The sequence below is a fragment of the Gavia stellata genome, chromosome 16 (genome assembly GCF_030936135.1).
Source record: "Gavia stellata isolate bGavSte3 chromosome 16, bGavSte3.hap2, whole genome shotgun sequence".
Lineage (NCBI taxonomy): Eukaryota > Metazoa > Chordata > Aves > Gaviiformes > Gaviidae > Gavia > Gavia stellata.
The window spans coordinates 16,552,688-16,568,032 of record NC_082609.1 but is presented as its reverse complement, the minus strand read 5'-3'; the positions used below and the strand labels follow the sequence as shown (position 1 = coordinate 16,568,032).

Here is a 15,345-nt window from a genome sequence, read left to right as displayed (position 1 = left end):
ATAAAAAAATATGTATATAATTTATTTTTTGTACATCAGTTTTTCCTTGTCTCCCTGCTTATTCAAGTTTCACAGCATACATATGGGTATGAATAAGTAAGGGATTCTTCACCCTAACTTCGTGCACAGCAGCTTGAGAAATGTTTCAGATTAACATAAATGATAATACACATACATAAGGCTGTCTTTCAGAGAGGTTTGATGATTCGTAAATGCAATGTTTACACAGATCAGGTCAAGTCAAAAGGTTTGTAATATAAGTATTTAATGTATGTAAATCTGTTTATCACTGCTAAGGAACATGGGATGACTTCAGATGCTCACTCTCTAATATACGCAGTACACATGTAGTGCAACTCACATGAATTCTCATTCCAATTTTTAATTACTATGCAGTCTGTAAAGACAAGAATTCACTAAGTCAGACTGCTCTTTTTTTTCTTTTATCAGAACAATTAACATTAATCGCATATTACTTCACAGGCATTGCTTTTCTACACATTCATTACTAAAATAATAAATCGAATGAATTTTGAATAAAAGTATTAAAATAACTACAAGTATAGACATTTACCCTTAAACATATTTCTATCAGTATTTCCTTAGCAAGTGGTCATAAGGAGATAATGCAAAGCTTCATTTATACTCACTGTATGTTTCAGGACTCCCAACAAAAAAAGAACTGGCAATTCCTTTTAAAATTGTTTAGGCTTTTCCAGATGTAATTTTCTTTTTATACTGTATACAGATTTACGTGCATAACTTGTCAAAATGCTTTGCGAAACCATAAAAGGAAGACAAGGATTTCATACTGTTAAACAGACCTTGGTGGCAGGAAGGGAAGACATTGAATTTGTTTTTACTTGAGGTTTCTAAAGTTTTAGACAAAGAGTCTGAATTCATGTCTCTGTGGAGTCCATCCTGTTTTTTCACCTACTAGAGAATAAAGTGGCCAAAAAGTTTTTTTTTCCTAAGGTTTCCAATCCATGGCTTTAATTTCTATCTCAAAATCTTAAAATTCAATATCCACCCATCCATATGGAGATGCAGACATTTCATTTTTTGGATTTATTAAAATCTACTTATACTGATAACAGCACAGGGACATATGATTTGGCACAGCAAACACAGGTTTAACAGCCTAATTCCTTGGATTTTGTATAGTGGATCATTATGTTAATGCCTCTGCAGTAAAGTGCTAAATAGGAATTCCCACAATGAGAAGGAAAAGGTTGGACATACTGAGGTAATTTGGGAAGAGACGGCTCTTCAGGGACACGGGGGGGCGGGGGGGGGGGGGGGGGGGGCGCGAATCTTCAAACCAACGGGACTACCAAGCTCTACCAAAAGGAAGAAAACATGCCACAACACAAAACGCCATGAATTATGTCTTTGTCTGAATAACCCATGGACACCAGACGATTACACCTTGTCTTACAACCTTGCTTGGGAGGAAAGATAGCTTTGTGGAGCTTTACAGGATAAAGACATACTCTACAAAAATAAACAACTCTGCATGTATGTGGAATTTCTTATTGTACAGTATTCAACTGGATCTTGAGATAAACCTCATTATTTTCTTCTGCAACTGCTGTGATGGCACTGGACATGATGCTCCCTTAAACACTTTCTCCCATGTAAGCAAATCTGACACAAGACACCCGAACCTGCTCTGTCTTCGCAGCCCCAGATTCACGGATGTGACAGAAAACTAGGCTTGCTTAGATGACCAAGAATGTCGTTGTGGAAAGATTTTTGCTTTGGTGGAGGAAAGACTAAATGAGAAGTTTTCCATGATAACCAGGTGTTTTGAAAGAACAAATATACATTTAACATTTTTGATTCAATAATAAATTGGATCAAAATAAAAAATAAATAGAAGGCATAAACATAGCAATATATTTTGTAAGTTCCTTTCAGTTGTTTAATATTTCCTTCAGTTCCCTTAAAAAGTTTCATTATTGTTTTCCCTAAACTTATGTCCACATTTAATCACCAAAAATGCACCTCCACCACGCAGCAGATGTATCATTAACTATTTCTGGAAAAAAGTGAAATAAAATCACCCAGCATGAGAGTACTATGGAGTAAGTCAACACTAGCAGATGGTGTTTATTTTGTCACTGCTTGTGTTAAAAATTACCACCTATTTCATCAGCTTCTTTAAGGTAGAAGCTTCATGTAAAAAGCGGAAAAGCTATTTTTTGTATGCTGTCACAGAACTCCTTAAAATATAAGTTCTTGTTTTCATGGCTTCCAGTTTTCTAGGACATGGTGCAATACACAAGAGATCAGTTTGTATAAACCTGACACGATCGAGTATTTTGCTAGCAGCTCAGTCTTTCAACACACAATCTGTTTTGTTTCTCAAGCAAATTTGCAAATTCTTTAGTTCAAATACCAGTGTTTTCAAGACAAATTCTCTAACAAGTGTTAAGTCTGCTCCTAGGAGAGGCACCTGGTAGAACCGTCAGCTTGTTTTCTTCTAGGACCCAACATGCAAGCAAGTTTTGCTTCCCCATCAGAATTTCCTACATTCTCATTATTTTATTTTATCGTACACTTTTGGCTTTGCGGTTTACGTTCTCTGGTTGATTGTTTCTTAACAAAACAGGATGTTGCATGAAGAGCAATTGAACAACCTGGGCTTGGCTGCTTAAAGAAATCATTGCTAAAATCCCATGATAAAACCAGGTTTTGCTCATGTATTTTTGAGAGAATTTCCATTAAAATGGAAACCCAAAAAACCTCCCAGAAATGCAAACCCATATAATCCTCAGTAAGGCAAATCCACATTGAAAGCAGCAAAAGGAACCAAATTCCTCACTATGGTGATTTAAACAGAATTATTACAAACGCTATCCACAGTATCTATACACAGTATTTAAATACAATTTTCAATAAAGTAAAAGAACTCATTTATATCTGAAGGCTACTGGACATCAGTCTACCATTCTCACTGATGCTTTTAAATCTCATGCCATTGAGAGATCATCCTCCAAAATCAAATTTCCATGCAACCAGTTGCATTTTGTAGCTAAACTTCATAAGCACAGGATAAAATCCAATCCATTTTCTTCCCCCAGAAAAGGCATAATCCCCATCTTCATTCAATTACAGTTCAATTGATAATGTCCCAAAATTACTTTAAGAACTTACTTGCACATCACAGATTACCATCGATCTTTGAGATAGTTGTATGCTTGCTGCAACAACGTATCAAATACATAGCTTATTAACTGCAGTCATTCCAATCTCCTTTAGGTATTGACAGGATTATACATGAATTCAGAGACTAGGGACTCCACTACAATGTCCAGATTTGTATGTTTGCAGTTTACTCAAAATCATAGTGTTGAAATAAACAGCAAAGCTGCTTAAACCGCACTACAATGGCTGCAAAGTGAATCAAAAGATAGGAAATGGTAGAAAAAAGGTTGCCTGGACAACGACTGTTAGTGCGCTGCAATACGTTTTTTAATTACTTGACTCAATCCTTTCTCCCTCCCTGTTAAGTCTTCTATTGCACTTAATGTTCAGGTTGGCTTGCACACACTATACAAGGAACCAATCCTTTTATCTTTATTATTTAATGAGAAGCACAGTTTCCTATTCAAATCATACTCTAAGCAGACCGCTATTACATTTCTTTTTTTGCTTTCGTATATTACTCAACATTACACTATCTGAATGCTTTAAAAGCATTAATTAATAATTCTGATAAATCTCTGAGCTTCTGTTACATTATTTTACAACTATAAAAAGAAACCCAGGGTCATTTTGTCCTTTTGTTTGGTTGGCTTTGGTTTTAATTCTGCATGCTTAGTACGAGACAGATTTGAGATATTTTGGGTTCGGGGTTTTTTGTTTTGTTTTTGTTTGGTTGGTTGGTTTGGTTTGTTTTTAAATCTATTAAGAATTCTTCTCCCAGAAAAGGAGAAGTCCGAAAAGGTGAGATTCAGGTTTACTCCAAATACTAGGTAGGGGAGATATTTTCCTATTGGACGCTTTTATCCTTTTTCCTTCCAGAGTCTGAACATGGATCTGACAAGAATCCTTCTGCCTGTATTTTGAAGCACTGACCATTATAATACCCATGTTCAGCACTTAACCTCCTTTTTTCCCATTACCTCTTGGTCTGCACCAGCAGCATCTTTCTCCTTAGCAAAGCAAAGGTTGAATAGATCAAGAAACCTAACATTTTATTAGAACACAGCAAAGCAATCCACCCACTAAATGAGCACACTCGATAACTGGGTACCTTTAAAATGAAAAGTCTGAGGGCTCTACTTATGGTGATATAAAGAGTCCTCTTCTGTTGACACAACATGCACACTGAAAGCTTTGCAACACTATTTGGACACATTCTCAGCCAGCTGAGGCTTTAAACCAAGGTTAGTGCCATCTGTCTAGTTTTGGCAGCATCCAGATTGATGTAAAACATCCTATGGCACTTTTTAAAAGGAACAGAGATAAAGCTGGGTTTTGGTCAATTCCCTTGAATTATTAACATGTTAGATTTGGCTGACATCAATGCCAGTCAGCACTGTCACTGAATCACTAAAATTCCTTAAGGTGTCTTTGGATTTATTTACTACAGCTTATTAATTTTTTCTTTTGCTAAAAAATACATTGCAAGCTTTTTTCCACATATCATCCTCCTCCCAAAGGAGTTTTGCTCTTAGGGAAACAAAAGGTATGTGTTTGTGTGGGGAGTAGTGGTACTTTAAAAAAAAAAAAAATTGTCTATCAATGAGGTAATTCCCTACAAAACAAAAAAACCCAACAAAACCCCCTGCTTGTTTTGCACAGCCCCTAAGATACAGAACTTCAGTGTCACACCAAGTGTGACTGCCTGAATCTGAATCTCTCCGATCAAAAAAATTCAAATCAAGACTAAAGATGAATAGAGCTTTCGCTAAATCTTTCATTAGAAAGTCAGATTTAAGAATCACCGAAGCAACATGTATCACATGCAAGCTTTTACCAACGGGATAAAACATATGTGGTTGCCTTTGGGAAAATACTGCTAGATATAGGTACCATGTTGTTTTTAAATCATGTATGCATGTACCCAGATCTGGCATCTCTTACATGTCTTAGCTCTCTTTCTCTCCATGGAACGTGTCCAATCCCATGAAGTAACATCAGCTCAGGGAAAATGCAGTTCCTTCACCACCCACTGAAGACTCCCAATAAAAAAACCCACCCATACTTGGTTCAATCAAATCAAATCAATTGATAAGAATGAAGGAGAACTAAGTAGTAAAGAGAGATCAGGTTTATTCAACAGAATATAAACACCCAGGAGGAACAACAAACAAACCAACCCCACAATACATAATAAGCAGAACATAAACAGAACTAGATTAATCACTGCAAAACCCACAAATTCTAAACTAGGTTCTAAGTTTACAAGGAATAAGTTTAAGCAAGATAAAAACCTTACGTATTAGAGAGTTCTTTGTCTCAGCCAGCTGCTGCCAGCTTGTCTGTCTGTCTTTCAATTTCTCAGAAAGGTGTGTGTGAAAATCTAAATGAAATAAAACAAATACATTTTAGAGATGGCTCTTTTCCTCCTTTTCTTCCATTTCATTCACCTTTGGTATAATACAGCCCTTAGAACGTTTCACCTCCTCCCACCCAAAGCATCTCTGAATAATAAAAAATACATTACTCATTATTATCTAGAGACTGAGAATTCTTTTATCTTGTTATCAATGACACATAAAAAGGCATCTTGAGCAGCAGTAATACTGGTGAAATCTTGCTTTGCAGGAGGTACACATACCCACTGTCAATATCATTAACCATGAAAAAGGACGGAGTGCATAAAAATCTGGCTATAATACGGGCATTAGAATTTAACCTGAAGTCCGTGAGAGTTTCCATACATGCTGTACAGTAGGTATTTAAAGATGATACTGACTTATTTTCAGTGTATTATCTATTACTCCTATAGTCAGGCATGTATCATTACATCCTTCTAAAGGATAATTTTTATTATCTAAACCCAGACTTTGAAGATACATTTGGAAAACGGACACTTGCAGCTATAATAAATCACTTCTTACATGTTTATTGCAGCAGCATGATGACTTTTACATTGACTATCGACATAATCAGGCTCATTCTACTGCATCTCAACTACACATGAACCAGTGAAACTGCACTGTCGCAAGGATGGCAATTTTTTTTGTCTCGTAAAAACTCTCCAGCTTTAGGAAAACAGATTTTAATATATATATTAAAAAAAAATGCTTTAGTTTTGAATAGTCTTTCTCTTTGCGTAAAAAGAAAACAGCTTGCTTTTGTTTGTACAACTAATTCGAATGTACCTGGATTTTGAAAACATGAAGTAATTAGGGAGAACTCTTAAATTTGAAAAGCACAAAATCAATTGAAAATTGTTATTGAATTTCACAACAACAACAACAAGAGAGTTTTCAGAGGTAGTAAACAGGAAACATAAAACCTCTTTTTATTTATTTACATGAATTTCCTTGCACAAACCAGTAAGACAAGAAGCCTAATAATTAATGTATAGTCACTACAATTCTTGTTCTTCACTGCCTTTAAGGTTTCACTGGGAAATTATTTTACCTGGTACGTCTCAGGTTCAAACCCTTAATAATTTTTATAAGATAATTAATCTTGCACTCAAGACTCACCAGAATCAACACTGAAAATATGTTCTGTATACCACCGTAATTTACTATATGCAAAGAAAAAAAAAGGCAACGCATTCACACTTAAAAGATACAAAAACAGCTGACCAAAACAATAGAAAATAAACTGCTTTGCATGCTAAAGACCTAAGACAACAAATGAGTTATTTGTTAGGAGCACAAATGTTTTGGACCTAAAATGCCTGCAACAGAAATAACGTGAAAGAATGACAGCTCCCAAGTTTTACACTGCTGGCTTTGGGGGTAAAAAGTAATTTTAAGGGACAAGTTATACTTTCACAAACAATAAAACCCAGACACAGTTTAGTAAAACTGGCTAAATGTCTCCTTGCCACACATGAAATTCAAGTTTGATGTTCTATGACTACAAGTCATTTTCAGGTATTTTGGCTCATGTCCAATTAGTTCAGCTTTACTTTCGACAATAAAGATTTTGATTTAAAAGCAAGGAAGGAAAACAAGAGATTTTCAGGAACACTCCACTGAAAGATAATTCTAAGAACAATATGGAAGTGAAGCAAAGATACGTGAAGTGCAGAGCACAATGACTATCAATATAAAAACTTTGGTAAATAAAAAGAAAAAAATCATTGCAAAGGTCTTCATTTTGGTGCTACTAGCAATTTCCCCAAAAATATAGTACTGGAAGTTGATGACATTATTTTCCCATTTTTCGTATTTTAAGAATAGGAGAAGTTAAATATAAGTAAATACTTGCATACACAGCAATATATGAAAAAGGAAGTAATGCAATTGTTTAACTATGCTTTTTTTTTTTCCTTTTCATTTTTTATGTGAAAATGGGACCAAATTCCTAAATACGGTGCAATTCTTCTGTGGTACTTACAATTAAATTGAACATTTTTAGTAGTTTGCAATTTTACAGTTTCTGTTATATCACACCCTGTAATATGCAAATTTTTGAAATCTTTACTTTCTCTATTTTTGTTTTAATAGGTGTTTTGCTTTCATTTCCCTTTCAAGAGGAAAAAACAGAATTAATCCATCAACAGTTATCACATTACCCTTGAAGCCTGTGTACGTTACTGATCTGCTATTTTCTCTTTTTACCTGTCCGTGGCCACCTTGGGTTATTTGATCCTTACAATTACAAAGGGCACAGATGACGACAACAAACTGCTCCCCCAAGGAAGCTTGGCCATCCCTCTTTTTGATGTGAAACATCTAAAACTAATGGCTAGAACTGAAGTTTCCAAGCTCTGTTCTCCAACAATTAAAAAAAAAGTTTGTTACCAATGCCCAAAGAATCATTTAAATGTTGAGACACTTCAAAAAAAGTGCCAACTGAAGGAAGTCTCCATGGGTATTACCTTCCTTTGACACTCACAGGGAGTTAAACCTAATTGCATTTAGGGTTATCTCTAGCAGCTACACTCAGAATCAAACAACCTCATGAGGAATATTGTTCTAACTAATCTACTTATTAAGCTTTTATTCAGATTTAGTACAGTCTTTTATAAAAAACATCTCAAAGGGATAGTAATGGATTTTGCAATTACCAGACAGGAAAGAATAGACTATGACCTACAATCTTTGGCCTTGCCAAAAATTAGGGAAAAAAAGTCTTTTCTAAGTAAATCTTTAAATCATTAAGTTAATTTTAGTCCCTATCAGACACCACACTTCACACCTGGAAAAAGTAAAACCTGTGTTAATTTACTATGCTTTCCTCTTATACATTCCTCTAAAACACAAACCCCCTGAAGTTCACAGGTCTGTTGGCTCCGACAGTAACTGATGGAGGGAAAGAAATCTGCTTTCTCTACGTTACTTTCAAAGGTGACTGAGTAGCAGTTTTCGGCTTGCTGTCTCAAGACCCAGTTTAAGTTAAAGATCAACGCTGAAACAGCTAATTTTAAACCAAAGTGTCAATACTAGCAACACTTTTTGAAAATTGGGAAAACAAATACTGCAAATCCTAAACTGGTCTCCTGTGAGGTATACGACGTTCAGACAAGCCGCTTCTCTTCTGCACGTTATTCAGCAAACTCATTTTCTTCTCCTTTCCTCACAGCAGCCTCTTCAGAAACTGATACTCTGCTTCCCCCATTCTATCACTTTTTAACATTTATCGAATTTCCCTCAGACCCCCACAGTCTCCCACAAGGCCTGGCACTCTGACGAGACCTACATGACGTTCTCTTGCTGTCCAACAGACAGGCTGACAAGGAAAGGTTGTACTTACTCTCCCCATTTTCATTCCCTCTCTCTCGCTATGCCGCGTAACCAGCAATCAGGAGGCACCTCTGAACACCACGCGGTCAGAGGTCCCGCTCATCAGGATCTCACCACAGAGCATTCTTGGGCCCCACAGGACACATTCTTCTCACAGCAAAGAGGCTGATCACCAAGTATCATGTTGTTCTTCATTCATGGTTCCTCTTTTGAGCTGGCCGAACAATGACTCGTAACGGTTACCTACCCAGGAACAAGTATCACCACCAGCTCTTCCTTCTCGCTCCCTCCCACCCCCAGTTGTTTTCTTCCCTTGGAATTTTCCCCTTCAGAGTCCTGCCTGAATGGATGTTTCCAACTATGCGCTATGAATTTTCACCCTTATTAGTTCAGTCAGGTATTCTGGAATTTCACTTTTTAACATTTCCCAATAGGCATCACCAAAAGCGTGGCTACCAATCATATAGTATATGCTCCACCCTTTAAGATGATAGCATATTGTTTATGAGTTTTATTATTTTTTTTTACAGTATGAAACCTTTTTCATTTTGTAAGCCTTGCTTTCTCCACCCATAATTCTTATGCCTCTCTGTCAACATTCATCTAGAAAATAACTAGTGTTAACTAGTGTTAAATATGATCAGAGCTTAAATATCCTCCCAAGATCTGTTCATTTTCCCTCTTCTATTTATCAAAGTGGCACAACCCAATTTTTACCAGTAATAAACAATTAAAAAAAATGGTTTATTTTTATAAACTAGCACTTCAGAGAAGCATTAAAAAAAGAGGTCTTGCAAATGGGGGGTATTTACCTTTAACTTCTCAAGCTGCTTCCCCTCCCCTCCCAATATTCACACAAGAAGATCCAGTAACGAAGACTTGCTCCATTTGTGTCACACCTACGTGGCTGAGGCTTGTCCCAATGGTCTCGAGTTTCCTCTCTATTGAACACTTCCAATGAGCAGAAGTTGCTCCTCTGTTAATACCTTACTACGTTTTCATTGCTATTTGCTCAACGTTTATTACTGATCATTGTGGTCTTTGAGGAATAGGACAAAGATTGTAACAACTGACAGAACACTCTCTCAATACCGGGCAGGTCAAAGCTCTACGTTTTCCTCAAATAACCTTTTTTTGGTTCTTTTTTTCCAATCACATTCTCCCCTAACATTTTGGATCAAGCACTCTGGACAGACAGAACAAATGCAGTGCTCTTAACCTATATGCATATCATTTCTGGAGACAAATAATGATTATGAAGAAATTAGAAAAAAGTCAGTAATACAAGAATTATGCAGTAAAGTATGGAAATATGAACTGTTCTGTAATAAAAGACCACACAATTTTTCTCTTCCTATATTGTCTTGACAGAATTACTATCTGCTGTTTTATTCTATTATGTTCTATTGCACATTTCAAATCCAATGTTTTGTTTCATCTTCTACAGAAGTTGTACTCGTTTTTCTCTCCTCTGAAGCACATTCACTAAGCCAATTAAACTTAAAAAAGCTTTACCTGCATAGTATACTAGCAGCTCTCAAGCAGAATTATTCTCCGATCCAAAACATCCACAACACATTTTATTTTTTGAAAGTATACACTTAAATATGTTAACACACCACCAAATATTCATGGAAGAATGACAAACGCTTCAAAGGAAAATGCTCTAATATTAGTTCAAGTACATTTGAAAGCCTATTAGAATTCAGTGAACTCAACAGCAAATGCACCATTTTCACTCTCCTCTGTCTACCAAAGGTAAGGTTACAAAATGGGAGTCAGAAGAAATTTTGATTCACATTGCTATTTATGATGTCCTAAGTATGACCAAACATGACCAGCAACAGATCTTCTGCACCAGGAGCTGGATTTTCCAAGCGCATTGCCCGTGACTCTCATACAGAATCAACTAAGCAACTAGCTAATTAGAGACAACAGTAGAGGACTTAAAATGACAAATACCTTCATTTTGTATTTTCATTTCCTATGGACTAATAAAAGCATTAGGATGTAGTAGTACCGTAAAAATCACAGGGACACGCATAATTCAGATCAGCACTTAGGAGAGCGCGTAGATGCGTCTATTTCTCTGTGCAGAAGTCTGTCTACACTTATGAACTTAAAGGGAATTGAAACTAAATTTCAATTGGATTTATTTAAGTCAAATTGAATGGTTTCAACTTGCCTTATTTTCAAAAAGTGTTAAATACAGGCCCTCTTATGTCCGAACGAATACGACTACATAGGAGTTAACAATCAATTTCACAACATCACTTCAAAATCATGCCACAAAAATCACTGGTAATTTGGATAAATCTTCTCAAATGCCCCTGAACAGCCAAGCCCTAACATCTAAAATATCCATAATTGACTCTTAATTCAACACGGTCATTGACTCGCATCGAAAGAAAAACTAAGTGAAACTTCGTAACGTTTTTTCTCCACGCTGCTTCCTTCTGATTTTGTTCCACTTTGCTTTTTAAAGTAAGGGTCAATTTAACAACTATTACTTCATGCTGTTAGGAATGGGACAGCATCCCCATACGGGACAATGACTCAGCTACGGGTCAATATCCCCATAAATTATAAAACCATATGCCACAACTCTCATGGGAATAATTTATCAAAAAGTAAGAAAAGCTTCAGTCTCAAGTAGCAACTACAGGTACTCTTAAGGTTGCTTTCTCTTTCTTTAATACCTCTTTCATGCAAGTCTTTCTCCGAAATAACATTTTACTATTAGTTCAGCCTCTGTTCCAATGCCTATGTGTTTAGATCAAAAACTTATGCCTAGAAAGACCAGGATCTGCATTATTAGGCTAATGGGGAGAATTTAATTTACTGAACTACAAACTAAACAGTTCCTGGTGAAAGTTCGTATCACTTTTTTCAGTCTAGCTATTTGAAAAACAACAACAAAAAAACTATTTAAAACCAGTATCCTTACATAAATATGGCGACAAAATTCACATTAACCTAGTTTTACAAGAAAAGTGGTCAGGTACAAAGTTTAATTTAGAGGGGACTATATGCATTGTACTACAACCAATCAACACCTCAATGAAAGCACCCACTGCTGTTCCTCATCACTTTGGTAGCACACAAAATTGTGTAAATAAATGCTGTATAGAGAAGGCTAAAAAGAATTTAAAGAATTCTGAAAAGAATGCCTTAAAAAGAATTTTTCTCCTTATTGTCAGATACATAGATAACCTGTACTTTTTCAGCTTGAAAGTGTAAAGAAAGAATAAGTCAACGAAAACGCTACAGTGAAAATTATCTGCCACTTACTACTTTACCGCTTCTTTTGTGAGTAAGGGAAGAAACCAAAGTTAGCTGCTCTTGATAAGATTGTACTTGTTTTAATTTATCACCTAATGGCAGCAGAATGGAGCACTGTGACAGCTGTGACATAAACACTAAGAGATTCATAAAACAATGGAAAGAAGGTTTTCCAGTACAAGCATGCCATTCTAATAATGTTAAATTATTATAACCACACATTGGGAGCTGTGTCACCCCACCGCTCCTCCAGAAGAAACAAAAAAGCAACCCTCAAAACATGATTTCTTCTGCCAAAAGAACAGCGTAAAGCTAAGACACATAGACAAAGGTAAGAAGGACCAAAGTGCTACCATGTTAGTCCTGCTGACATATTAGGCATTTTTTTCAATGACCTGAATATTCCATAGGCCCTACATCATCCTGTATGCTTCTGTCACTGTAGCTTATCGCTCATTTACAATCAGTGAGGCTCCTAAAAATATAAGGGAAACCTAAACCAAATACATACAAGTTGTATTCCTAGGGAGCTGGTGACTGAGATCAATATTCTAGCAGTAATAATGCCTTGCAAAACAAAACAAAAAAAAAAAGCTCTTGGAGTAGTAACTTCAGCATCTGACACTCTCATTATACACTTATGTTCTTCACTGTTAAGAATTATTGTTTTTAAACTGCTAAGGCAAGTTAATTAATTGACGAGCCTCAACCACCTTTAGACCTACTTTTACTTACTGATCTCTTTCTATAGCAAGTTCTATTAGTGAAAAAAAAAATCAAATTACAGTTTTCAAGTAATTTAGTTGGTAAAATCTAATTTGTCATCTGTGCCTGTAAACAATTCTGAAGAACTAAGAACTGACACATGATTCACAAAAAGACAAGTAGACAAACTTACCGCCTTACTGTGTTATTTGTTGGGGAAAAAAAATTACAAAGGACAAGATTTCAATCTGGAATTTTACCAACTATCTCTTCAGCCTCTATAATGAGATCACCTATAGCTTTGAAACAAATTTATTCTCAGTACCCTTTGACAAAGAATGTAAGTACAACCTGTAGCAAGTCAGATCAAAAGAACTTTTACTGCCTCTCTATCCTAAAGGAAAAGGATAAAACTAGAGTTAACATATAAAGATAATCCTTCAGAATAGCCGCTGAAACTCCAGGAGTTTCTCTCAGATTTCCTAAAATTTTTATTCAGCAGCCCTGGTTGGATTTTTCTTCCATCAATCAGAATCATAGAATCATTTAGGATGGAAAAGACCCTTAAGATCAAGTCCAACTGTAATTTCTCAAGCCTGTCTGCGAACCAGTGTAAATTGTTAGTATTTACAAAGTCCAGGGACAAGAAGTCTAACAACTTCCCTGAATGTTACATGAAGAAGTAGATATTTGTTCATTTTGGATCTGCCATTTGCTAATTTGATGTTGTATAGTTCCCACATGGGGAAAAAAGGAGTGAACAATGATTCCGTATTCACATTCTCTATGTCAGTCACCAATCATGTCACCAGTCACTGGTTTTTGTACAGTAAAGAATATTAAACTATTCAAGTCACTCTTCACAAGGAAACAATGCTATATGTTAGGTAACCCATCTCACTGGCTTTTACCTTTTGCAGTTCTACTATATCACTCTTTAAAGGAAAGAATGAGAATTCAGCATATCGTTCAAGGTATGGACATCCCACACCTTTACAGAATGGCAGTGATTTTCTGCTTTGTTCCTCATATAAACTTCCCACTGGTTCCTCTCGTTTGTTTTAAGGAGGAGGTTGTTTGCATTATTGTAATATCGCATGGATATCCTGTCATAGGGTTGCACACTGTCGCACTAACAGAACTTTCCTGAATAATAATAGACAATTCAGAGCCCATCATATTTCCTCATCAATTCTCAATTTCACCTGCTATTTTCTCTCCCACCCACTCAGCATCACGACATTCTTCAGGAAATTCTTCTCAGTCTTTGTCTTCACTACCCTAGGGATAACCCTTGCATACAGAAAACAATCACCTCAGTACGTTTGTGTTTTCCCAGCTCATTTAAAAAAAACACCAAAATTAAGTTTGCTCCATGAATGGAACAACAAAGTGCAGGAGGCAGCAACACACTCAAAAAACCCAGACTAATTGAGCTCTCCTGTGTAAGAACATACGTCTGCCTTATGCATCATGGTAGCTGCTTCCCTCTGCATACAACACAGGCTAGTAACAGACTCCCTCATCTGTCCCCTGACAGATAGAAGCCAGCCTTAAGGACTCTGCCCAGTTTCCACAAACCAGGCAGTTGCTAGAAGAGCCAGAAGAACTGCCTGGACAAGACAGACATACATAAACATATTACAAGTTCATGCTGTGCACTGTTGGAGAGAAAGCATTAGACAGGAGGACTCGAAAGGGATAACATTTTAGAGTAAATAAATGTAGACGATAGTTTCTACATGTACCAGAACGATATTTATGATGTGAAAAGCACTGCTATATATTCTATCTAAGCTACAAACACCGAGTCATGTGGTGAGTGACCTAGTTTCCTTTTCATTTTCGGTGTATTTTTAGTTATTCCCTGTTGATTTATGTTTTCATTAAAACCTCAGGGATATGTCCCTTTGAAGTCTGCTGGAGACTGAATGGACATATGATGCTTTGTAAAGAATACCTAGGCATTTTCCCCCAATGTTCTCTCTCTCTTAAAGTCAAACTTCTAATAGGAGCTCAGTTGAAGAGTAAATAAGCATCATTTGTTTACCTCTTTATCTTATCTTTCCTTCACAGGAATTTAAATGCAAATGTGAAATAGAATGAACACCAACAAATGCATCAACTCACAGTGCAGTCTAATGACCGCAGTCCACAAAGGAAAGGAGACTATTGTGCTCTCTGCTTACTGCCACAGCATTCTGCAGCTGGCAATACTAGCAGTGTTCGGCATATCTTATTTTTGCAACTGAATTTATACAGAAGTACTTTGAAAATCATTCCAGTATTTATACAGAAGTGGTGTAATTCATTTCTGTAACCTTATGGACTGACATAGAACATTTTATGTAGACAGTTAAGGAGATGATACTGATTTGAAATAGAAAAAAGACAACCCACCTAAGAAAAAAGCCCTCTGAGTGCCTCCAATTGTGCAGAAGACGCATTTGAAGAGTTTCATTTTTGGAGAATT

At 36.3% G+C, this 15,345-nt stretch overlaps 1 protein-coding gene across 6 annotated transcripts in view; it reads right to left on the bottom strand.

Moving 5' to 3' along the window:
* TENM2 (teneurin transmembrane protein 2) overlaps positions 1-15,345 on the bottom strand; it is a 534,344-nt gene that overhangs the window by 311,598 nt on the left and 207,401 nt on the right. For 2 of the 6 annotated variants that reach the window (XM_059825282.1, XM_059825281.1), the window contains exon 3: positions 5,450-5,533. The exons of the other annotated variants lie outside the window; for them this stretch is intronic. In XM_059825282.1, coding sequence (XP_059681265.1) covers positions 5,450-5,533 — 84 coding nt within the window. The remainder of the gene's footprint in view (positions 1-5,449; positions 5,534-15,345) is intronic. 6 annotated transcript variants of the gene reach the window in all.